General features: G+C 41.3%; 1 protein-coding gene across 3 annotated transcripts; it reads left to right on the forward strand.

Annotated features, from left to right (window-relative positions):
• The first annotated feature begins 1,919 nt into the window (after positions 1–1,919).
• Positions 1,920–25,624, forward strand: LOC103365775 (tumor protein 63-like). 3 transcript variants are annotated; one of them, XM_008293314.1, is made up of 12 exons: positions 1,920–2,093; positions 6,451–6,708; positions 14,464–14,650; positions 14,753–14,868; positions 15,766–15,875; positions 15,994–16,130; positions 16,356–16,438; positions 17,068–17,192; positions 21,014–21,159; positions 21,492–21,639; positions 23,775–23,868; positions 23,966–25,624. In XM_008293314.1, exons 1-12 carry the CDS (start codon positions 2,052–2,054, stop codon positions 24,260–24,262), a joined length of 1,743 nt encoding a protein of 580 aa, XP_008291536.1. In that variant the 5' UTR covers positions 1,920–2,051; the 3' UTR covers positions 24,263–25,624. The 3 variants fall into 3 exon arrangements, with proteins under 3 accessions (XP_008291536.1, XP_008291537.1, XP_008291538.1); XM_008293315.1 differs by having other exon boundaries at positions 15,994–16,118; XM_008293316.1 differs by lacking the exon at positions 21,492–21,639 and having other exon boundaries at positions 23,966–24,057.
• Positions 25,625–25,981: the final 357 nt, after the last annotated feature.

Below are 25,981 nucleotides of genomic sequence, written 5' to 3' on the forward strand. Positions count from 1 at the left end.
CAGTTTTCTCGACCCGAGATAGTTGGTTTCAGTTTGTAATAGAATCACGTGTTTATTTTTAGATGATATATGAGATTTACAGAGAAAGATTTTTATCTGACCTGATGTGATTTTATCTCTGGTTTAGAACCTAAAACAAATATACAAGTAAATTATTTTATTTTTGCTGCAACAGAGTTAAAAAAATATTTACTTGTTAGTTTATAATTGTTTTATGTTAGTTTTTGTAGAAAAACTATGCAATTGAAAACATTTAAGATGTGTTTTGATCTGTGGACCGACTGCAGTTTGTTGCAGCCTTTGTCTCAGCTGCATTATACAGACAGTATGCTGTTGTGTGTCTGTCCTCTCTCACTTAAACGCAGCTATTGTTCTATATTTTGCTTTTGCATTCGACTAACACTGAGTACCCTAACCTCTTTTCACATGTCAGTGTTGTTTTAACATAATTAGAAGTTTGTTTAGCTAAACTAATTATCACCCTCAAAAGGTTTGGCTTGGCCCTCACTGAAGCCGGGTACCTTGGGAGGTTGCTGGATCGAGCTCTTTAAAGTGTTGATTTGCCTTTTGTGACAGGCTGACCTGCAGGCCGCTGGCCCTGGGGCCCAAACGGGGTGTGGCTGGTGATTGGAGACACTGACTTCACGTCATAGTTGTGCTCAAGTTTTCAGACAGCTTTCAAACCACTCTGACCCACAGGGCAGGAGACTTTGCCCTGTGGCTCTGTAGTAATTGAAGTGATTTGCGCTGTACTGACCAGTCTCCTCCCTTGTCATGTAGCAGTGCAGCTGGCAGTGGATCCAGTCATGTTTACAGCTGCAGTGTGACTTCACTCCATATTTCTCTTGCAGTTGAAAAGTCAAGTCTACTTTGGCATTTTACAAGTTGAATCTATAAACCTGCAGAGGGTTTTTTCTCAAATACACATCTGTGAGACATTTTGTTTAAAAAAATCAATGTAAGCTTTTTAATTTTCTACTCTCAACAGTTAAAAAGCACACTTTACTGCTCTCAAACATTGCTGTTTCACTGAAATATTGAAAATATAATGTATAAAACATGTTATTTCATCCATTTAATTCATTTTACTGGAGCTGTTGCAATTACAAGAGAGTGAGCTGATCCGTGCGACCACCATTAGAGTATCTGAGAAAAAATGCATGTTTCCACAACAGATCTACATCAGTCATCTCTGATAGATACAAGGAATCTACAGGAGCCACATTGTTTTTTTTCTGGGGGCTTCTACATTCAGCTTGCTTCGAGGATGCAGAGGAGCACAATTCTTATGCAAACTAGCTACTGTAGGCTAACTTTTCCAACCCCAGACTACTGCTCTTGCTCTGCGGCTTGTTTCCCGAATTGCTTTCTCTCTGAAGTTATTAGTTATTTTTTGTTATTGTTCCTTATTATCATTCACATTGATGATATTTTTTTTGTGCAGGGGAATTATGTTTAATCATTTAATGCAATGCATCCATACAGAGATAGATACATTCCATATTTTTGGAATGGCTAAATCGAAATTTAAAGTTGATCTGAGAACAATGCCATGAAGATTTAAAAAAAAGAAAAAAATAAGCAAATTTGTTAATTTAATTTTTCTTTTCTTCAGTATTTTGTGTTGCCTTATGTGGATTGTCATATGCAGCAAAGTGATAGTCAATAAGTAAAATATACATAATATTAAAATGCAGGCATGTGAAGAAAAAGTGCATAATTTTTTGTTGCGTCTGGGATCCAGCAAAGCTTCCAAGTTAATTAAAGTCATTTGTTTCTCCTCTGAGGAGCTCTGCAGAGAGTCAAAGACAGGGTAAGGAGACAGTACTTCTTCTTGAGATGGGTGTGGACTGGTTTTGAACAGGTATCCTTAGACCCCTCCCCGTTCTTCCAGGTATATATGACCTCCCCATAGATTCCTATAGAAGCTTCTGCTTGTCCACTTTGCATTTGTTGTCCACATCACTCCTTTAGAGTGAGGAAAAGAGATTTGTGGAATCCTGGAGCCAGTGGAGCAAACAGCAGCAGCTCTGCTCAATCTCAGCGCCAACATGTTGTACCTGGAGACGGGGACCACACCATCTTACAGCGAGGTAAGACCAACGGAGAAGCTGGTAATGGGAAGTCAGCACTTGCTCCCATTCCTCTGGTTGGTTCTGCTGAGCTCCATGGCACAAAGGACACATTAGAGTAAAAGGCCTTCTACCATTTTATGTCAGCTTTCTAAATTATACTAAGTCACTTAGGACTGATGTGTGTGACCATGTTTTTGTGTGCTTTTTGGTATTGACTGCTTAGTAACTTAAAAAAACTAAAAAAAAAAATTGTTTTATTTATTCAAGAAGCAAACACCAAAGAAGGATTAAATAGGGAAATGTTTCCTGTGTTGTGGAATGTGACAGTATGTGAGTGTTTTTGCACACATCTGTGTGCGTGTGACAGTCCAGAGAGCAGGGGAATGTAAACACCTGGAGAATCTCTTTGAATATTTTCCTCTCATAAAATGGCTGCTGTCCATTGGGCATGGATTTAGTCACTTGATGTGATTTACTTTGAGTCTGGTTGTTGTTCAACAAGCATTTTATATGTTCGAAAATCTGGCTTTCAAAAGGATTTAGACGGTTTGGATTTTCTATCATGCAAAGTAGTTTCTGTTCTCTGTGAGGACTCTTTCATGGAAATAGTCAGGAATATATAAAGAAATGGAAAGTAAAGAGGAAAATACTTTCATGTAGGTTATTTTAATGATGAGAAGCTATACAGATCCTGTGATCTGCTTTGTACGATTCTTGTGGGATCAGGATTTTTTTTTTTTAATGCTCACTTTGAACTGAATGCCTTTTCACAAGATGTCGAAGTTTATATTTAAGGTTCTTCTGTCCTGTCAAAGACAGCACAAAAAATACAAAAAAGTTTGAATGCATCAATTGGCATTAAAACTTCTGTGTTTAAAGAAAAATCCAGTCTCATTTTTTACTCTGAAAGTGCAAGCGTAATGATTGATGGATCTGTGTTTGCAGAGCTCGATGGCAAACACTTCAAAAGTAAATTAAATAAGCTGCTGAATTTAATATATGCTTTCACATTTTTTTAAAAAACATGACTGTGACATTAATCTGATTGAATTAATAGCTTTACATCAGTTCCATTTAATCATAATGTTACTAAGACAAGCAGTAAAATTGTCCCTTATAGCATTTGAGAGCGCAAAAAAATTATTGTCGATATCTGTATCTCTATTGATTTGTATAGAATACATCCTTTAGTTTCCAGGTTATTGCTTTTCTTTTACCTTTTTTTCACCTTTTCCTTTGTTCTCGGTTCCTTTAGTGAACTGTTGTGTCGCACTTCTTGATTTATTTTTGCTCATCGACCAAATTTCACATTTAAACTTACTGCAGTAAGTGAGTAAGCGGTGATAGATTCTCAGATTGCAGGTTGCAGATAGCAGGTGTGTCAGGTCACTGTCTTTTAAGTTGTTGAGCAGGGGGTCTTTAAGTGGTGTCCGGCTCAATCCCTCCAGTGTGTGAGGTATCAGGTTCCCCCGTCGCCAGTCTCCTGGGAGCCGCTGCAGCCATTAGAATGTGGCTGGCCAGGCGTTGCTGTTTAGTCCGGGGTCGTAATTGCTTTAATGGTGTGTTGATGTAGATACAATCACCTGCTCTGCCCACCCCAGCAGGTATAAGGTGCAGATAGACCCCCACCCAGCTCCACCTCAACCCCCAGCCCCGCTGAGCCTTTAATGCCTCCCTCCCCTGTGGTCACTCATCACGGTCCCCTCGATGCTCTTAGGTGCTGGCCAGAGGAACATGCAGCAGGTCATCAGGGAGCCTGGAATGGGAGATATTCCCCCCCTCAGGCCAGGTCTGCTCTGATTCCTGCCTTATCAGTGCTTGCACTTTGTGGCTACAAAACATCAGCAGCAACAGAAGAATTTATGTAGCTTTAGATATAAATCGTGGATGTTTATCTGTTTTAGTTTTTCAGTGTAAAATAAATTCAACAGTTGTTCAAATGGTGCCTACAGGTATTGCTGAATGTCTGCAGCCGCACAGCATTTTCTGGCAAATGTTCTGCCTGCACAGTGCTCACAAAGATAACAGAATCTCTTGTGTCACTATTGCTCACGATACTAACATATTAATCAAACACCAATCATAACCTCTGAGACCTTTCAGAAATCTGTATTGACAGGAGTGCAGAGTATCTCAAACTGCAGAGAGGATCTTTACCTTTAATCAGCCACAGTTCAATAATATTTGTTGACCTTTGTGAGCACTGATCTAGCAGTAAACACAAGACAGTAATTTAAACGTGTTAGCATGCCATACCACTACTGAATGCCAATGTGTTGGCTGTAGCAGTAAGTTTTGATTTAGTGCTGCCATGTGTATTTAAAATATCTCTGATATGTGTTGTGGATAATTCAGATTCCTATGTTGAAATGAACAAGCAGTCGCTGTGAAGGTCAACAGTGTCCTTTTCCTCTTGGCCTGAAATGGTTACCCCAGCATTTATCTCAGACAAAGAAATGAGCTTGAAGGCCTCAAACAGACAGCACAACCTTTCACAAACTTTATTAAAGGCTGGTGAGGATGTCAAGGCTGCTGATTTACTGTGCTTCTGCTTAGCAGCGTGACATCCCAAAGGCCTAAACACAGCGTCAGCTATAAACAGAAGGAATTTTTAAGAGCTGCTAAAGTGGTTATTAAATGGTTGCTGTATTATAGTGGAATAAGATCTGATTAAAGGAAACCAAGAGAAGGCCTGAAACTCCCTCACACAGCCCTTTTTAAAAGCTGATATCCCACTTCCAGCCAATTAAACATTTAAACATGATGAGTTTAGGTGAAACTCTGCTGAGCTGCGCTATCGGGTCAATTATGGCTTTATCCTCAAATCCCCAACTTTGATCCTCATATTCATTTAGAGTAGAAGAAGCATTACCTTGGCCCCTGTATTTAATGCTAAGTAGTCTATGTCAGGCATTTGTGTCCCTGCTTTTATCTGTGTTTGTTCTCTGGCCAGCATCAACCTTCTCTTTAGAATAATAATTTGGCATTGATAATTGGTGCCTGTCACATCCACCGTTGCAGCTGCCAGCATCAGGTACAGGGGGGGAGGCTGTGTCATCTCCCAAAGGCTGAGCGCCTCAGTGAAATTGCACCAGAGTTCAAAAGAATCTCACTGATATCATGATTGCTCACTCGTCACATACGGGAAAACACTGGCCAAACTGGAAAATTAGTCACTCTGTTAGTTCCCATGAAAAACAAGGAAAATGTCAATTTTTTAAAAAAAACTTTGTGTAGGTGAGTACATTGACGTTTTTTAGTTCCACCAGTTTAACACATATCATTTTCTGCTCTGAGATCAGACACACAGGGTCACTCTCCAGCCCATTGACTTTAAACCTTTATAATACGTATGTGTAATTAGTCTTTTGTGAAAGAGTGTGTGTTTGGGGAAGCCTCTCCCTGCTAGAGGCTGAAGGATCTCCACCAGAGTCAAGTTTTCTTTCTTTCCTAGTGTGTGTGTTCCATTCACAAAGCACTTGTCTCCTAACACCTGCATGCCCAGCATAATTGTTCTCCAGACAAGCTCTTATAAGCTCTGGAGGCATTGTTTCCAGGGGGGTTAAGCAGCTTCGCAGCGCACACACAGTGACCCTCATCCACACAGCTCGCTACCCTGTGGTGCTGTTGCACAAGTATGTTGACTCAAATGACCTCTTTCAGGTGTGTCTGTCTGGCTGTGGGAGTCTGTGTGGCTCAGTATGCAATAAAGCAACGTTATTGATTCATAAGTCAGCATCTTGACTAATAGTTATATAACTTACCGTGTGTTTTGTCGGTCATCTGGCACAACACTAACACCTGGCAGCGCGGTGGGTGTGAGTCGGACAGCTGTGGTCAGCCGTGCTTGAAATAAACAAGAGGCCCTGGAGAGATTAATGGCCGTCTGAAGAGCGAGAGCCATGGCACCTCGTCCAGGAATGTGCCATTTATAAATGGAAAGGAATGGGGTGAATGGCAAGCAGAGCAAGCAGGAAGGGGCTGGCTAGGACCCAGACGTATTCTCCATCCTGTTTAAAGGCAGATATTTTAATTCCATTCCTCCTGTCTGAATAGTTTTGGCTGTGGAAGGGGGAATTAGAAGCCTTGAGTATATAGTTTATTATTTATTTTCTATATTCTCAGACTATTTAATCATTTTTTACTTAATTTAAAGTTCCAGGCGACCATTTTTTAACTTAAACATGGCGTTACAGTAAAAATGTCCCTAAATATCTAGCTTTCACACAACAGGTTTTCTATTTGTATGGTAAAGATTCATCAGTCTTGTCTTCAATATGAAATGTTTTCAAAGTTTTAAATTGTCCTTCAGATTAAAGCATCACTGTGATAACAGAACATTCCTTTGTTGCCATTCCCTCCATTTTGTCTTCAGTCACAGTACACCAACCTGGGGCTCCTGAACAGCATGGATCAGAACATTCAGAACGGCGGCTCAACCTCCACCAGCCCCTACAACAACGACCATGCACAGAACAACGTGACCGCTCCGTCACCTTATGCCCAGCCCAGCTCCACCTTTGACGCCCTTTCCCCCTCACCAGCCATCCCATCCAACACAGACTATGCTGGGCCCCACACCTTTGATGTGTCCTTCCAGCAGTCCAGTACAGCGAAGTCTGCCACCTGGACGGTAAGACCCTTCATTCATTCAGCAGTTTGTGCAATCTGCTTATAGTCAGTTAGGTTTGACCTCTATATTGCATGATGAATAAACAGCCAGAGTCCTGCTCCCAATCAAACTTTATGTTACCATGAGCACATATTTTCAAAGAGCTTCCTAAAAAAGCTCAGATGGGTTCCAGAAGGGTTTTGCATGTACAAAATTTTGAGTTAGAAAGTGGATGAATAATCAGTTTATGGAGCCTGTTAACCTTCTGAAGTTGAGACACGAAGGAAAAGTTTTCCATGCACTTGTCAGTTTTGACAATTTGTGCTATTTTGCTTCTGACAAAAGTCTCTTTCAGACAAGTGGAAAGAAAACATTCAAAATATTAATTTAGCCATTAATTTTACTACAGTTTGTCTATTTGCATCTGTAGATTTCAGTTTCAAAACACATCTTAAAAGGCTCTCTCCAAACATAAAAAAAAAAACAAAAAAAAAACCTGTTTTGCAATATATGAGTCTTATCCGCCAGCATGCTGTCATGCTCTGTCGGACAGTTTCAGACAGAGTCAGGTAAGTTATGAATCACAGCCTGCTGTGAGTGAACCATTAAAATGACACACTTTTTTGTTGTACTGAACAAATCTGTTTTCTTTATTCTTTGCCCTGTACAACTGTTTTAAACAATGTTCTTTGGCATCTCGTACAGTTTGATAGAGTTTCATGTGCCCTATGAGCAAGCTTTTACTTGTCGTAAGAAATGTGGACCCCCAGAGACACATTAATGTGCTGCCTGTCATCATAACAGGTCATCATATGAGGCAGTGATTTGTCAGGGTAGAGGTTAAAGAGACGCTCTTACCCATGAACTCCTTATCTGACTGTCTGTGCTCGAGGCAGATTTAGGTGTACATTATTCGAAAGTCCTGCGTTGCACAACTGCATCTGCAGAATGTCACTTGAGATGTATAGCTTCAAATTATGACTCAACCTCAGGCATTTTTCGTGAACTTCTCTTGCTGATAGACAATAAACCGAAGAGAATGATCTCACTATGGGAGATATTTGCTAACCAAAGTCTTAACATATAATCCTAACTATATAAATACCATGTATGGAGTGTTGGAACCTTTATTTAGCCCACAATGACCGTGTTCTTCAACTTCAGCTTAGTCACAACTTGGTCAAAGTTTACTGGTGCTTTGTTGATGACAGAGGTAAACAGGTTGAATCGTTGCTCCAGGTGTGGTGATGCCCTGTGCAACTAGATGTCACCATGTGATGTTCAGTAAAGCCACACAACCAGCTCCTCCTGCTCTGTCATTACGCATGACGGGGCTGAGGGACAGCTGTTGCATCAGCACCCCACCTGCTTGATTGTTTATGTGTCTAATCTGTGAAGACACTGTTACAGCCATGGGAGTTCAGCGTATGGATGCACCCTAGCGGACATTGTAGGTGACGAGGTTTTTGTCACTGTACGCTGTACGTGGATAATTACATAATGGACCTGCTTTACTGTAAATTATTTACAAATGTCAACATGAATGAGACACCTCAAAAGGAAATTGACATTAAAAAGGTCTGTCATTAGCATAAGATTGATAATTAGCAGCCCATCCAAGTCTTCCCCATGAAATATGCCAAAAGAGGACTGTTGAAAAACCTGCTGAGCTTAATGCGCTGAATTTAATGCACTGTGCCTTCAGAGTAAACTCAGGGAGTGCTGCGCCATCTCTCATTATTCCTTTGCCACGCCAAGTGTGGGATTGTGACATTTACCCAATTCCCACACTGCCTCACTCATCCCTCTCATTTTCACAGTCCAAAAACAAAAGTGTTTGTCTGATGTGCAACTGTGAGGCGGCTAAGAGTGTGGTTTGTGAGAGGCACGCCCCAGAGCCTGGTTTAGGACCCATCCCATCATAGACACATGTAGTAAAACAGACTGTGTCCCACAGTCACAACACATGATGCAAGACTGGTTAGATTGGTCTGACTTAATGTGGAAAAGTAGTGGATTGCAGCTTACTATTATTGCGCTCAACGAAGTATATGTCTCCTCATGATTTGCTTATTCATGCATTTCAACAATTAACAAAGAAAATATCTATCAGTACTTCTACATACGTTAGACTTCAGTTTTATTGTGTCAGTGGCCTTTGACAATTTTGAATATGGAGTCTCTTTAAAAATGAAAAACAATGATGAGAGTTGAAAATGTAAAAAAAAAAAAAAAAAAAACCTGGGGTAGCCCATAGGCACAAACGCCTGTAGCACTGAGTCCCTGGTTGGAATCTCAGTCGGCCTGCACCTTTACTACATGTCATTCTCCTGATCTCTTTCCCCACATTTCAACTTCACTATCTAATAAAAATACAATAATATCTCAAAAAAAGTAAAAATTAAAAAAAAAAATCTGTAGTGAATGACAAATGCCAATTCCATTACCTTCTCATAGTCATCACATGACTGATAATTAAAATAAATGAAGTTCATTCTGATAGTCTGACTGGGAAACAATTTTGCGAAAAAATTTTTAGACTCGCTTGAAGTGGTTTTTGACTTTTTGTAAAAAAAAAAGAGTTAATTTGCTTCACACAGTTATGACATCACGAACTTAACTCACATTACTGATCGAGTGTTTCTTTGGTCGTCTTCCTTCTTCAGACAGGCTTCTTCTTCTACTCTGTTTGTTACAACCATATGTCACGTAGCCCACAGCACCACCTTCTGATGATTCTCCACAGCGTAGTTTATTCGCTCCATAGCAGCAAATGTAAACAAATCTAAATCACAGTTTTTTTTTTAACTTTTTAAAAAAAAAATTTGCAACATTTCCAAAGTTTGCTTCAATATCACTTGAGAATTTTACAGAAAACTGGCATGGCATACTCAGATTGTCTGAGCTGTTTTCTCACTTAATAACCAGGTAAATGTCACCAGCTTTTCTGACTGCTCTGCCTCCATTTCCATCAAAGAGCATTTGTCACTTCGCCTCACTGAACATTATTTTGTTTTTCTGATGAGAGTCATTTTCACTGCTCTGCAGCAGCACTCGGCCTCCTTCTAAAAAGCAGTGATTATAGTGTTGGTTCCCATCTCGCAGGAGGCTCCCTCACCTGATCTCAGGAGATCTTTGCTAAAGCTCCCATAATCTCAACCCAATAGCTCAACTGCTGGACTGATGGACTGCAGGCGGAGAGCCACTGAAGATGTCACCACCACGGCTTTGCTCTGCTCATAGATCTGCTAATGCCCCCTTTTGAAGGCCTGTGGGATCTTCCACAGGACTTAGTGGACTGTGTACTGTACTTTTTGATGACTGTTCTTTTGGAGACACACCTAATCCCTAACCCACACCTTAACCTCTTCCTGTCTAGAATGACTGTGAGGTGCAACACGTCAACATTTCCCAGAACTGCTCCCACACGGTTTCCTTGTTGGCACTCCTGCAGTCTCCATGGTGTTCCGTCCTTTATCGTTCACTTCGAGAAAAACACTGGGCCAGGTCGAATAAATACAGATGTTTTGTCTTCTTTGCTTTACTAAATTAATGGAGTGTTGCAAACGAGGCAGCCATTGTTGGCTATTGATGCAGCTATTGTGAGGCTAAAGATTGGTTGTGTTTGCAGTGTGTATTAACTGCCACTACATATAGTCAAAGGAGAGGAATGTCATGGTTTGGGCTATCACTGGGACGCACTAGAGCTCAGGGGGATTACAGTAATGGATTGAGGGCCTGTAGATAATACTTGTGTAAATACTGTGTGCCTCTTTCCTGAACCCAGTGCTCTTGGAGTGGGCTCTGTCTTTTTGAGAGAGTTAAGCTTGATGGTTGCATCTCACATTGCGCCGGAGGAGGAGGAGAGTCCTTGAATGCTCAAAGAGAAGAGTGTTCTAGCGAAAGGCAGCAAGACACAGCTTGCCCCTGGAACATCTGCGGGCCCGTCCCACGCCTCACGAGATGGGGCTGAGACTTGTTTGTGTCAAGAAGCTTGTCACGACTCGCCCATCACAGAGAGACAAGCCCTGAGAGCTACAGATGGGAAAAGGTAGAGGGGAAATTTTTAAAAAGGCAGAGTTGAAAAGGTTTTTATGATATGGGCTATGGGATTTCTTCATAATCTTCATGGAAAAGCCCTTTCTCCTACAGTTTAGATTACAAGATTCTTTTTTCCCTCGAACAAACGCCCCCGTACAGGTACCTGCAGCAGTGATTTACCTCCACAGAAAACAGGATCACACTGTAATGGTATAAATACAAAAAGCAGATATCAGTCTGTCAACCAAACCTCTGCTAAGTTTATGAGCTCTCAACACAGAAATCATTGTTGTTGGATAATTGAAGGTTAGAATAACACAAACATATTTGCAGCTTTAATACTTCCTTGAAGGATAAGAAGATCATAGTTTTTGGAATTATTTTAGTAGGTTAGCAAACTTTGGCTATTTGGATTTGCATATGAATAAAAAGGCAGAAAACCTGGAGTTTTTTTATTTATTTTTTTCTAACTTAATGCTGCTTCTAGAACCTCCAGAAATATTTTCATGAACCTCTTTCCACCTGCCAGTTTTATTTTTAAATACAGTTTTTTTTGTGATTTTGAAGAAAAGCATTTCAGCAAATGTCAGGAGAGACAGATGCATCTGTGACTCTTTCAGCACCAGATACATGATGCCACTTCTGATCACACAGGTTTTCCTTGTGACAGGTGTCATCACTGAGATTGGGTGGTCAAACTTGGTGCTGATGACTACAGCCAAACATTGAGTTCTTTAGAGGGGGTATAGAAATGTATGATTATCCTCTAAAATGCTACATTTTGCCCTGTTTTTAATTTTCTTCTAAGAAGCAGGTGGTTTGCTTCTGTTTCAGAGACAAGAAGAGGAGGGGGGAAAAAAACCCTTTGGAATATTGTTGAATTAAACGGGTTTGGGAGAAGCTGTAGGCATGACATGACATGTCAGGTATGAAGAAGACAAGACCAGAGGCGCCAAACAGTGCTTGTTTAAGGCCTGATGTTTGTCAGGACTTGACTTCTGCATGCGCCCGCAGCGCCTGTCAGGGAGAAAAGAACGCTACAGCTGTGGGCCTGCCTCGACCTGCACTGCACAGGAAGTGTGTGCTGGTGTGTTAGAAAGTAATTGCACACATGCAGCACTGTCCAAGCATCAGAACAAATTGTGTGTTGCATGTAGTCAGATTATTGTAGAGGCATATATTTTCACTAATGCACTAGCTTGCAAACTGCAGTGCTGTTGTCATTGTGCAGCTGAGTTGTACAGTAGTGATCAGAGTGTGTCGTGTTTGTAAATACAGCCTCTTCAGGTCATTCATTATTTTTTCTGCCTCACTGCCACATGTGCCAGTTGGACAATGTGTCACGCGGGGTTCTTAGAAAAGTTTTCTTTCACATGATTGTGATTAAACTGCTCTGCATTGTGCGCTGTGTGTTCCTCGGCTGTGTAATTCACATTGTGACCAATGAAAGGCTCATAATTACATGTTAACACCTGAGCACCGCACCCTGTGTGAGCCACTGAATCCCATCAGTCAACCGGCTGTCCTCCACCCTGAACGCTGTTGGCTTTAACCGCTCGCTGCTTTCAGCAATCAGTAGAGCTCCTGCTCTCACTGCTGAGCAAACAGCACCAGCAGCACATAGTTGTGTACTCAAAGTTTGTAGCTCGAGGGCTGGGATGGTTCTCTGCTCTGTGTGCGTGTGTGTTTGTGTGGCAGTTTGAGACAGTAGGATATCATCTAAACAAACTTCTGCCTCACAAACATCTCTGATTAGATCTCTGAATTGTGTTTTCACCTTCAGCTACACAAACGCAGCAGCCTGTAATTATTTCAAACACTACGTACTGACCCTTTACAGAGCACTTCTCCCTTTTTTTCTTTGCCTCATGATCTCCTGCTCTCTCTGTTGGTCTTTCCCCCGTCTCTCTGCTCAGCTTCTCCACCTCATTTAGCTGATTGACAGAGGTGTACGGGGAGTATCAGGTTAGGAGCGAGGGGACAACTGCAACCATTCATCTTCGACTTTTTCTTTTTTTAAGAAGACCTTTTGGAAAGCTGCTTTGATTTTAAGGAAGACTCACTTCAGTCACTGTGTTGACGTACATGTCCCAGAGCTTGAACTGTACTTCTCACAGAGCGTATCCTGTTAACTAGTTGTATTTATGCACACATGACACATCTAAACACTGTTTTAGTGTAACCTTGCTATTTGCTTTAATATTAACTTTCTAACAGTGATTATTAGTACCGCAGTGTACTGTTGTGTTATTATAATTAGATCACTTGAGGAAAAGAGTGTAGCGGAGAATTTAGGTTATTATTAACCTGCCTTTATTTCCGAAATCAGTAACAGCAGTTATGTGTGTGCAGTTTGTGGGCGAGAATATGGGAACAAGGCGGGAAGGTGCTGTTTTGGGTTTGTCCTGATGAAAGGAAAGGTTGTGCCTGGGGAGCAGAGTAGAAAATGTCCGTGCCAAGCTTGTGTAATATTTAAAGTCAGCACAGGCAGGTACTGGGATGAGCTCCTTTTCATTGGAACCACACTTAATAGGGCTGGAATTTTATGTTGCATTGTTCTTGAACACAGCCCCGAGCGGTTTTCACAATGTTCACTTTTCTTCGCTCAGAAATGAACCTGACAGGAAAATTTTCCCCGCCACCCCCACCCAGTGTCTTCTACACAGAGAGGATTTAAAGCTCTGCTTACACAGCAGTGATTTCAATGGCTTGTTTACACAGTTGGGTTGTGCCTATTAGTAACAATTCAGTCTTTCTGATGGCTTACTGGTTATCAATTCTAACAGTGCCAGGGATCAAGGTGCATCCATTATTCATGACTCCTGGCTTGCAAACTTGAATGTGAGCCAGCTTGTGTGAGCAACCATCACATTTTGGCAGCAGCCGTGGACGGATCTCCAGTGATTAGTCCTTCACTCCTGTACTCTACTGAGTCATTTTCATCCAACCGAGGAAATCTGCACTCAGCCCCGTTCAGAAGCCCTGCTCTGTATGATGAGTGGCCATCAGACGCTTTAGCAGAGTACTCCCCCCTTGAAGATGAAAGCCAGGCCCGGTTTAATTGCTCCTGGAGGGGTCCATTTTATGGCACTCCTCGGAAGTCCCAGAGGCTCTCTCTGAGACATCTTTGAGGTTGCCCAATACACACACCAAAACTTGTGTGTGTTTATTTAAGTAGGTCATAATCACAGTCTTGTATTTAACCTTTTTTTGCTTGAGGGGAAACCAGAAGTGCGCAGTCTAGGCAACAGGTGTTACCAAGATCAATGTGAGCCTTTAAAATTTAAAACTAAAAACCTAAAAACTGCTCAGAAGTGGGGCTGAACAATATTTTTAAAAAGGGTCATATTGTGATTATCTAGACAGATATTGCAAGTCACAATTTTAGTGGGAATTAATTTAGTTTGTTTTCAGCTGAAAAATATATAAACATGATGATGTGACTTATGTTGTGTTGTGTAAAAAATGAATATGTTCTCTTATGTCTGGAGAATATAATTTGTAGTCTGAGGCATCTCAGTATGTTGTGACAAATTGTACTTTTGTCAAAAAATTGCATCCACTATGATTTGGATATTGCACTTGGCCATGTTGCTATTTCAATAATATTTCAATTAGTTGTTCAACTATTTTCAGAAGTTGCAAAGATGTATGTTTATGAACATTTTCTGAATCACTTTGTTGCATAGAAATTACGGTGTTTTAGATATTTTTTGTGTTTTTTCTACTTTCCAGTACTCAACAGATCTGAAGAAGCTGTACTGCCAAATTGCCAAGACATGTCCCATTCAGATCAAAGTCCTGACCACCCCTCCACAGGGGGCCGTCATCAGGGCCATGCCTGTTTACAAGAAAGCCGAACACGTGACCGAAGTGGTGAAACGCTGCCCGAACCACGAGCTCAGCCGCGAGTTCAATGACGGTCAGTTATTTGATTTATTGAAAAAATAAATAAAATCCTTGCACATGTTTCGCTTCATTGTTTGCTGTCAGCATTTAATGACACAACTTGTGTTGCTTACAGGTCAGATAGCTCCTCCGAGCCATCTGATCCGTGTGGAGGGAAACAGCCACGCCCAGTATGTGGAGGACTCCATCACTGGAAGACAGAGCGTGTTAGTTCCTTACGAGCCTCCTCAGGTGAGCTGTCTGTCATCTCGCTGTCAGCGACACCTCAGCGCCTTCGCCTGACTCTGACTGATAGAGCGGCGACAGACTCTGAGCTGACAGCTTCTCATGTCCAGCCGCTCAGTCCTGACACTCTGCCCCTCAGTGCGATCAGTGCTTCAGCTCAGTGCAGGCCTTAGCAGAAAGCAGCCCTCCTTCTCAAAGTCTTCTTTAGAAGTCACAAACGCTACAAACAGGACTTTAGTCTTTTAGAAAAGAACTTTGGCCGCTATTACAAAGCTCCCTCGACTAAATTAGAAAACAAATACACTTTTTGTTTCACGCTATCCAGTAGCAGTGATGTTAAATAGGGGAAAAAATACAGTTTGTATTTTATGTAAGCAGAGTTTTAAATATGATTTATTTAGGCGTTGTAATTGACTTTAAAACACCATCACCTCTGAAAACATTTTTAGTTCTAAAACCTATTTGAGGGCAGCAAAAAAAAAAAAAAATCATCTATGCAGTAAAAATCCTTGACTTAAAGTAACTTAGTGTATTTATATGCAGTTAAATAACTGTTACCTGTGACCTTTCTGGATTAAGCAAAAAATATTCCTGCAGAAAAAATCTAATTTCTTCCTCATGAATTTTAACCATGTCTCAAATAGAGCTTTTATATATGTGTCTGTGCCTTATAAAGACTGGACAAAACTTCACTAACAGCGTGAAGGAATGAAAGAGAAGACGTGTCCTTGTATCCAAAATTATTAAATCCAAAGTACAACTAAAGCTAAAGCTGACACTGAAATAAGTCTAATAAGACTTTTCTTCAGCTACATCCTGAAATTAAAATCCTGTCAGACTTCAACTTTTCTTTTGGCATCAGCACGTGTTGTTGCTTACCTTCAGTGTCATTCTCCTCCTCAGGTGGGGACAGAATTTACTACAATTTTGTACAACTTCATGTGCAACTCGAGCTGTGTGGGTGGAATGAACAGACGACCAATCCTCATCATCGTCACTCTGGAAACCAGAGAGTAAGACACACTGCCATCGTCTCCATTGTCCTCTTCCGTTGTCTGTCATGCTTCCAGTTAAGCGGTGGATTGTTTGTGACCGAGGCTCTGCCTGCTGTGTGTCCCTGTCCTCCTCCAGTGGTCAGGTATTAGGCCGCCGCTGCTTCGAAGCCAGGATCTGCGCCTGCCCAGGCCGAGATCGGAAGGCGGACGAGGACAGCATCCGCAAGCAGCACGTAACGGACGCCACAAAGAGCAGTGAGGGTACGAAACGCCGTAAGTAGCGTTGGGGCTGGTGACGGGCTGACGAGCTTTGGTCTGACCTGACATGCTGCCAGCGTCGAGGACCATCAACCGCTGCACTCACTAACTCTCAGTGCTCAGCGAATGCCTCCTACTCTCAGCTACATGCCTGCCTGCCCCTCGCTTGTCTCCCCGCCTGCTCTGGCCAACTTTTCACACATGGTCACCTGTATTCATTCTTTGCTCTCCTCTTTCCAGCCTTCCGCCAGGTTTCTCACGGCATACAGATGTCCACCATCAAGAAGAGAAGATCTACAGATGAGGAAGTTTTTTGTTTGCCTGTAAGTGTCACTGTGCTGTTTACTTTAAAGAGCCCGTATCATGCTTCCTGCCCCTTCCTTTAGTGTGTTAGAGTTTATTTGTGCTTTTAAAAGATCTGCAAACTTACAAAGACCAAAGTCCACTTCAAAAGGAGTTACAGAAAACACTGCACCTCAGGCTTTTGTTCTGTTACTTATATATGTCACCAAGTAACACACTTGCATAACACCTGCCTCGCGACTAGTTTGGGACGTCTTTAAACAAAGAATAAGCAGCTTCCTTGCAGCCTGCCATTATTTCCTTACTAGAGCAGCTTCTGCAAGAGGTACATCCCTGTATTCAGAGATCTGTGGCTGCTGTACGTATGTAGAGGTTACTTCAGCTAACCAATCAAAGCAGACTGGGGGGGCCTTAATAAGACAGGAGCTAAAACTGAGCATTTCAAAGACGAGGTGCTGCAGCAATGTGCAGTACAAGGAAAATAATGTGTTTGGGGTTTTTTTATGTTAGACAAGGTAAATATATTCTAGGTCCACAAAAATAGAAGTATAAACCTGTAAATGTGCATAATATGGGCTCTTTAATTAGTTGTTCTGAGTGTGTCTGAGCTGCTTACTGACCGCTTTCTTGTCTTTTTCCCCTCTTATAGATCAAAGGCCGTGAAATTTATGAGATTTTGGTAAAAATCAAAGAGTCTCTGGAACTCATGCAGTTTCTGCCGCAGCACACAATAGAGTCATACAGACAGCAGCAGCAGAATCTACTTCAAAAACAGTGAGTACCAGTACAGATTGTTAATAAAGTGAAGCTCATTTGTTCTCAGGCGCACTATGAAAGGCAGGACTACATTACTTGCAAGGTTCACCCTTGAATTCAAGTGTTCCCTTGTGCTCCGTCTCTGTCTAACTAAATAGCTTGTTTGCTTGTGTAGAACTTTGTTTTGGCGGAATTTGTGTGCAATAATCAGGAGCATTTTTAATTACCCTGCAGGGTAAATTGCTTGGAGTGCAGTGGTGACTAACTGACTTAACGTGACCGACTTGTTGCTGGAAAAGTGGATTTCACTGATAAAGGCAGTGCATGAGATTTCTTGATTGTATTTACCGCTGCCACTGAAGCATCGTAGCTCTCAAGAAAAGCTGATAATAATTGCTCTAAAATGGCTGTTATGCAGTGTTTACCAGCAGCTGAGAATTTTCCCAGAATTTGCTCAATGCTGGCGACTTCAGAGGGTGAGCCTTGCATCAAGTAGAGCTGTTTTTCTTTTTCTTTTTTCTTTCCTCTCTCTCACGGGACGCGAGCCAAAGCTGATGAATCGTGACAAATGTACCTGGCTATGCTTTGTTAGAGAGAAGCTTCCAAAGGTTCACGGTAACGCCTTTGGGTGCCTTGCCAGGTTTTGCACAACAGCACCAAACAAAATCCGTGCCGTAGCCTCATCTATTGGCTTCAGCATAATTAAAACTGTCTCACATGTTCGCACACACTTTTCCTCATCCCGCCCATTTCTCTATAAGCTATGGAAACGAGGAGATGGGTGTAAGTGATAGTTTGACAGCCCTGTGATGATAATTACTGCTTATGTTATAGTTTCCCATTAAGACACCACTGGCAGACGCCTCACAGTGAGGTAGTGCTTGCATTCGCTGTTTTCTTTACTTTGTGTTTGTGGCCGGCTACCTGTCAGGCCCTAAAACACCTAAAACATTTAACCCTCTGAAACCCAAAACTTGACAGCATGTTAAATCATTATAAAAACTACCAAACTGACACCATTTATCATTGTCAGAAATTCTGAAGACAGAAAGAATCCTCTGATTTTTAACTCCCAGACAATCCTAGAACTAAACATATGTGACCTATGCTGCCTTCTGGGAAATTAACCAAATCTCAGTTTGTATTCTACGTGTCCCATTTACCAGATTTGCCAACAATAAACTGTTCGCACCAGATTCTGTAAAAAAAACAAAAAATTCTGCGCTTCTCGGCTCAACCAGCCGTGATTTACTGAGTGGGGACCAGCAGTCATGTAACAAAAATGTGAAATTATTCAGCTGAGCTGCAGGCTGTGTACACAAAACAGAGAGGAGACAAGTATGTAAATAAATTAGAGAGATTGAGAGGAGAATAAAATATACTTGATCAGTAAACAAATGAATGCAGTATGAATGGAGCAGGTTTGTGGAGGATACATTCAACATGGTGAAATATCCTTAGAAGTTGATATGATGGTTTGCAGAGGTTGTAAAAGTAAAACCATTGAAACATCTAGTCTGCAGACCCTTTTTTGTTAGTATTGGCAACACAATTTGTTAGCGAATTTTTGTGCAATAATCAAAGAAATCCAGCTTTCCCCCCTTTTTTTCATAGCATTATAACTGTGTAAAACTGCACAGAAGACCCTTTTGAGTTCTCTCTGCCACTGGTGCTGTTTTATACTGTAGTTAAAAATGAGCCATACTGTGAGTACAAATGTGACCCAGAGACTTGTTGGGGTTTAGAAGGTTAACAACCTGACATATAACAAAATATTACCAGATATCTTTCAGATTTTATTGTGTTTGCTTAATATATTTAAACTCTAAATTCATAACTTTTGCCGTTGGAGCATTAAGAGAAAAGATTTTTCTAAAAGGATTTGCTGTGTTTAGCCTCCTTTGTTTATTTTGCATGGTTTTCCTCGTTTTCTTTGTATATTCTTCGAGCTAATGTTGCTTGTTACTGTCTTCTGTAATTCTTAACTCTCTCACAGCCTTTGAAATAAAAGGTTCTGTCAGCAGCGAGTGTTTCAGACCTTTTCTTTCCCTCCACGGTGTAAATGCTAAACAAAACCGCTCTGTACATTCCAGATGTGAAGAGCAGTGATGTGTGTGTTCATACTGCCATCTTCTGGACACCTGCATTAGTGCAGCACTGTGATATTGCATCAGTTGTCCATCACGGTGTCTGTGCAGTTCTTTGTGTGTTTCTTTCTCCACCACTGTTTTTTTTTTCCAGTATTATTTGGTGTTTTCTGAACCTCTGGGCCTCTTCTCCTCCTCCATCAGTGAGCCCTTATTTCTGCTCTCTCTCTTCTTTCTGGTTCCTCCCTGCAGCCTGATAAAAGCCCGTCTTGGTAGCCAGCTGCTGGAACCTGCAGGAGATCAGAGGCGGCGCTGCAGCTCCTCCTGAAACTCTGCCCCACATTCCTCCTCCTACTCCTCCCTCACGTCTCACGGACCTCCTCTCTGTCTCCTCTTTATCAACTCTGACTTTTCCCATCTACTTCCTGCTGTCTGTGCTGGAACTCTGCACCGAGGAGATGAACTTTCTGTGTCTGTGATCTGTTGCTGCTGCTGCTGCAAGATCCTGGAATATGACTTTTACTGAGCCACTAATGACACATTGTGACTGCTGGCTCCACTGAAACTGCTCTTTGAATCAGTAGATTGACTTGCATGCATTATTTTTGTCCGTACAAACATCATTTTTGGGTTGCCTGTTGTGATGACACCATCAGTCATGGCTTTATCTCCTGAGGCTGCTTGTAAAACCTCGTTCAGCCCTTCAGGCAGACGGTGGACAGGAACCAAGCTTCAACCTGTTTTCTATCTTACTTTACATACAGAGCTTCTTCAAACGAATGCGTTGTGCCTCTGCATTTTTATGAGAGCTGGACTCAAACTCTTACGGGGGTTTTGTCGGGGGGAAGAGACTTTATTATTGAGAGAACTTTTTGCTGATGCTGGTCATGTTTTTTAAAGTCACTGCAGGACAGTTTGTGTGTTTGTTTTTAACTTTCATCCATAAAGTGCCAGTTAATAGAGGAAGCAGCAGATGTGCACGCAGTGATGTACAGAGCAGATTTGAGTCTCTGTGACCATTCTGTTTGAAACAGATTGTTTTATTTTGGTGACTGCTGCACTTTTGTCTGTCAGAGTTTAATAAATTGCTTCTTTTTTTTTGCTTGAACTTGGTCTCTTTATGAAAAGCATGTGGTCAGTATGAGGTAATACTCTGTAGAAAAGTGAATGTTTTCATGTTGTTCAGAGACATTAATGTTCAACCTTCTGAACCCAAAGCAGCTTCTGGGTATGTTTTGTTCCTGTCACATGTTTACTCAACGTGGGCTCAATTTTTACTGCAGTGTAAAAGTACTGCGCCTCTATGGAAGCAGAACAATAATGTCTAGAAGTGGAGAGAACTCAGAAATGTGTGATGTGCAGTACAACACAGTTATAATGCTGTAAATCAGAAAAAAGAAAAAATTAATAAGTTACATTGCTTTTTTAATTTATATTATTAACAAGACATGTAGAATAAACTGATGTTGATAAAATGTCGCTATTTTAAGCTTAGATTTGAATAAGATTTCTGATAGAACAGCACACTGGAGATGATTAGCTCAAAAGTCACTGGAAAGATTCAAATCCAAAGATTCACTCTGTTTTTATTGTGTCTGGTTCTGATAAATGGTGTGATTTGGGCGATTTTTTTTAAAGATAACATGCCTGTCAAACCCGCCAGCTGTTTTTGGGTTCAGAGGTTTAGACTAAAGGACAGCTATGAGTCTGTTGAGCTGCTATAGTAACCGTCTGTCCTCCTCTCTCCCCCAGAACCTCGATGCCGTCTCAGCCCTCCTTCGGCTCCAGCTCCCCAACTCACGGAAAAGTCAACAAGCTGCCCTCCGTCAGCCAGCTCATCAACCCCCAGCAGCGAAACACACTCACCCCATCCAGCATGTCTGGAGGCCTCACTGACAGTAAGTGTTGCCCTTTTCTTTCCCTTCCTGTCTGTCTCAGGCCCCCAAACCCTCCACCAGTCGCCCCTCCTGGGCTTATCGTAAGGTCAGCATGTCTGGGCAGGCAGAAGGGGACCTGAACGCCTCTCACCCCCCCTGCCCCCAACCCGATAGACAGCTTCCTCCTTAAAAGAATGTGATCCCTGTGAGATTCTCCCGCAGGACCCGTTATGATGCATCATGTGTCACGTTAAGCGTAACCTCTGCTCGTCCCGTCCCCCTCAACGTTATGTAATCTCTAAATCTCAGAGCAGCAGAAAGAAGCCTCACAGTCACTCCTTTTGTCTCTGCAGTGACTCCTATGATGGGAACTCACATCCCCATGAACGCTGACATGAGCTCACTGAGCCCCACACATGCACTGCAGCCACAGCTTCCCCTGGTGCCCTCCTCCCACTGCACTCCCCCTCCTCCTTACCCCATGGACAGCAGCATCTCCAGGTACCTCTTCAAACCACAGTATCACACAGTTACGACTCTTCTTACTCTTATGGGTCTACTTAGAAGATGTTCATACTTACCTTTAAAATCTGTCCAGCCCCAGTGTGTTTGATATTTGCCGCTGCAGTAAACCAAATTGTAGCTACTGTTTAATTAATTTACTGGTTGTGAGGGGAAAAAATGCATTTTATCTTCAAACGAAACTAAATCAGCCACAGTGCACTCCTGAGTGTCCACCTGCTGGCCTTATTAGCCCAGAAAAATTATAAATCAAATTAAAAAGCTATTATGTGCAGCATAATAAATCATTTTAACCTGGTTACTTTACGCTGAAATTAGAACAACAGACTGGGAGCAGACTGTCATGAAGCTGCCCATATTCATTTGATTTCTGATAACAGAACTATATCAAATGGTGATCGCAGCACAAGAACCATTGAGGAATAAAATACAGACAAGTTAGTCTGCTGTTTATAGATGATCTGCCATGTCAGTTGTTAAGCTGTGATGTGCAAACTATTGTTTTCAAAGTTTGCATTCGACTTTTCGGCTATTCGTTTTAACAAAGTGCAGCCACACTGACAACTTCTGTAACGTGTCAGTTTGGAGGTGACCGCAACCAAATATGTTACATTAAATACTGTAAATACGTTCAGTAAACGTTAAATAAGTTGGTCTCCAGTAGATCTGGACTGTTTCAAAAACACAGGGGTGTCCAGAGGTAGTCTGTTCCTCTCGCTGCCAGAATAACTGATTAATCGGGGACGGCTGTTGATGCAACACTTTGTTCCTTATTAAAGTAGATTTTTCAACCAGTGAGAAACAGTTTGCATGAGAGCGTATTGACAAGCTAATCAACAGAAAACTGCAGCTGTAATAATATTAAATACATTATATGTATATTTTAAAAAAACAAAAAACAAAAAAAACATTTAAATGACTACGTAGTTTACTAATTATTAAACATAATAGTTCCACTCTTCATATTCAGACTCATTTTTAAAAATTTCATTCCATAATGGCATTTTTCCTGACACTTGTGTTTTCACCAAGCCCCACCCACTCACCTTCCAGCCAATCACCTGCTCTCAACGTCTTTAAACAAACTCAACAGCTGCTACCAAGTTTAGCTCGTTAGCTGCTGCAGTTAGTAAACGCATAATGCTGATGCAAGTTTACTAGCCTGGTTAAAAACACCATTCTGGGTTTTGAGTTTCCACATGCTGTTGTGAGACAAGAGATGTAGCTCACTGAGTGGCTGTGTAAGTCACAGCACAATTCAAACAGAATATTTCCTGCAGTTGTATATAGCTTTTCTGGGAGCAGGACTTGACCTCTCTACAGAATACAGCAGTTAGCTTATTACCAGGCAGCTACAGAGAGTTAACAGTAAAGCTGCTGGTGAAAACACTGTTGTCAGGAACAATCACATCAAATCAAATAAGTCAGTATGGAATCAAAACAAGTACGAAGTTTTTCTGCACTCCTAGTCCAAGAAATAAAGTATGTTAGTAACAGCTTTAATCATTTAACACACTATTTGACCTTTTATATTTCATTTAATGTCTTGTTTTATATCAAGACTTTTAGTCACTAAGAACTAATAGAACTGCAGACAGTAAATTGGTCTGACAAGTTTAAAATGTGGTTTGAATCAGGGATAAATAGTTTTCATGCTGCAAAATGAACCAGGTGTGGTTTTTAAATGAGACTGAGCTCATGTCAGTGGAACCACAGTGTGCATGAACAAACCTGTCGTCAATCAGTCGGCAAAAACTACTGCTGTGAGTTTCAATCTGCTCAAATTTAAAAAAAAAGAAGAATTACAACATTAGACTTATTTATTTAGTGGCCACACCTAAAAGTTGCTAATTTCATTATTAAATTGTGATTTTAATCTAAAATTGCTTAATTGTTCAGCACTTTGACACTTTGTATGACCTCAGAGGGAACTTAGACACCTGAATTCATCCTCACTGATCCCACAAGTTGCTTAATACTTAAAATGCATTCAGTGACCTGACGATTATTTCAACATAACTTTGGTGTTAAAAGTAGAGTTTGCTGATATACCTGCAACCCAACAAGCTCCGCGTTCCTTGTGTAAAGTTGTGCTCCTCCTCTTCCTCCTGCAGCTTCCTCATTCGGCTGGGCTGCGCAGGCTGCTTGGACTACTTCACAGCTCAGGGCCTAAACAACATCTACCAGATTGAGAACTATAACATGGAGGTGAGCCCTTGCCTATCCAACACGAGTCATTTGATGGGTTAGGAGAAGAGTGGCTCCCCCTGCGAATACTAACGCTACCCTGTGTAATGACCATTAGGACCTGTCCAGGCTGAAGATCCCTGCCGAGTTCCAGCACATCATCTGGAAGGGCATCATGGAGCACCGACAGGCCATGGATTTTTCCCCTCCTCCCCACATAGTGCGCACCACCAGTGGAGCCTCCACTGTCAGCGTGGGCTCCTCTGAGGCCCGAGGCGAGCGCGTCATCGACGCCGTACGCTTCACCCTCCGTCAGACCATCTCCTTCCCGCCACGCGATGAGTGGTCCGACTTCTCTTTTGACCTGGATTCTCGCCGCAACAAACAGCAGCGCATCAAAGAGGAGGGAGAGTAAGACGAGCGTTGCCTCGTTCTCCATGTTCCTGTTTCTCATTTCACGCCTGCTGATGGAACATTTCATTTCGAAAAAGCCTCATATTAGTGCAAATACCGCCGAGAACAAAACACATTCACAGAGAAATGCACTTATTTTCATGTTTGTTCTGCTTCTCGCTGAGGAGAGATTCATGGTGTTGAGCAAAGGTGCATTTTTATTATGTTGTAATTTCTTGAGAGCACTTAAGAAATGCTGACAATTTCAAGTTTGCTTTGAGGTTTTGTTAAGTGTTCATGATTCATTCCCATGTTAAAGCATGACTGGAAACATTAGAGGGATTATTAGGGCTTATATTTCTGCTATGGACCATAGCAAAACTGTATTTGTTTGTACTACTTTTAATATTTCACTTTTATGGTCGACTACACTGGTTTTCGTTTGTGGCAAAAGTCAGCATCGATTGTATACATTTCAAACATTTCCTCCCAGAAGTATTATGTCAAGTGATGGGCAATTTGTTCTGTGCTGTAGCTTCTATATTTTGCTTTTTTATGTTTGTTGTGAGACCAATGCATCAATGTCTTTATTTTTATTGAGTCAGGTTGTGAAGTATGTTTGTTAAAGTGACAGATGGTCATTCATTTGATGTAGCCATATATAGGCCTAATGTTCTTGACCCAGTGTTTTAACAGTTAAATGGTACTATGACTGATGTCGTTTTGTTTATTTCTGTTTACTGCTGTTCAAAAGTCTTTGTGATCACATTTTCAGAAAAGGTTTTAGCTCTCGCAGCGGATGCGTAGCACAAGTTTTTGTTTTTGTTTTTTATTCATGAACCATGTTTTGGTAGAGGTTTATTTCATTTGATCACTGGCCAAAACCGACTTTAATGTATATAAATTTGTATAGTTTGTTTTGGAAAGTCACCCTTAAGGAACTGCATAATTTCCATCATGAACAAAGTATATTGATGTGAACACTGTCCGGTGCATTTACTACAGAAACTTTACTGCCACGCCAGAAAAAGAAACGCATGTCCTGTTATAATGTGAAAAGTGTGAAATAAGATGCACGTAAATACATCTTGGTAGGTCAATAAACTTTTCACATCATAATGTGATGGTGATCCATTTTCTGTTTCGGGCAGTAGTAAACCACTGACTTAATGAATAAGAACATGTTTGTAATATTCCACAGTACTGCATTCAATGTCCAGTGGCAGACCAACAGTGTTTCTGTAGTCAGGACTGTAAGAGCAGAAAGCAACTGCAGTTTCATATTTTTGTACAATGTGTTGTAAATATGTTGCAATATACCAAGGGTATTTTGATATAAATCTGAAATAAATATCCATATTTGCTGTATTGCATGTTAACACTCCTTTGTGTCAAATTATTTCTCACTTGAAGTCTTGATTTTAACTTTGTGCTGATGATTAAAACTCCCAATGTTTAATCTGCTCGTCCTTCAAGCTGACACCTGAATTAGCGAAGCTTGCTGCAGTAGTCTGTGATGTGGAAATGAAAACATGAAACCTGTAAATATCTTCAGAGATGGAGCCATTTGACTTTCAAATTCTGTATTTTACACCATATTGCAGTCTGATAACACAGAAAAGGTCGTGTGTGTTGTTTTTCATGGTCATGAATTACAGTGATAACAATTTCCCTGAGGTACCCCCTACCAAAGGGATCAATAAAGTTCTATCTAATCTCATCTCATCTAATCATAAAATAA

The sequence above is a fragment of the Stegastes partitus genome, unplaced genomic scaffold, assembly GCF_000690725.1.
Source record: "Stegastes partitus isolate 25-593 unplaced genomic scaffold, Stegastes_partitus-1.0.2 Scaffold873, whole genome shotgun sequence".
Classification (NCBI taxonomy): Eukaryota; Metazoa; Chordata; class Actinopteri; family Pomacentridae; genus Stegastes; species Stegastes partitus.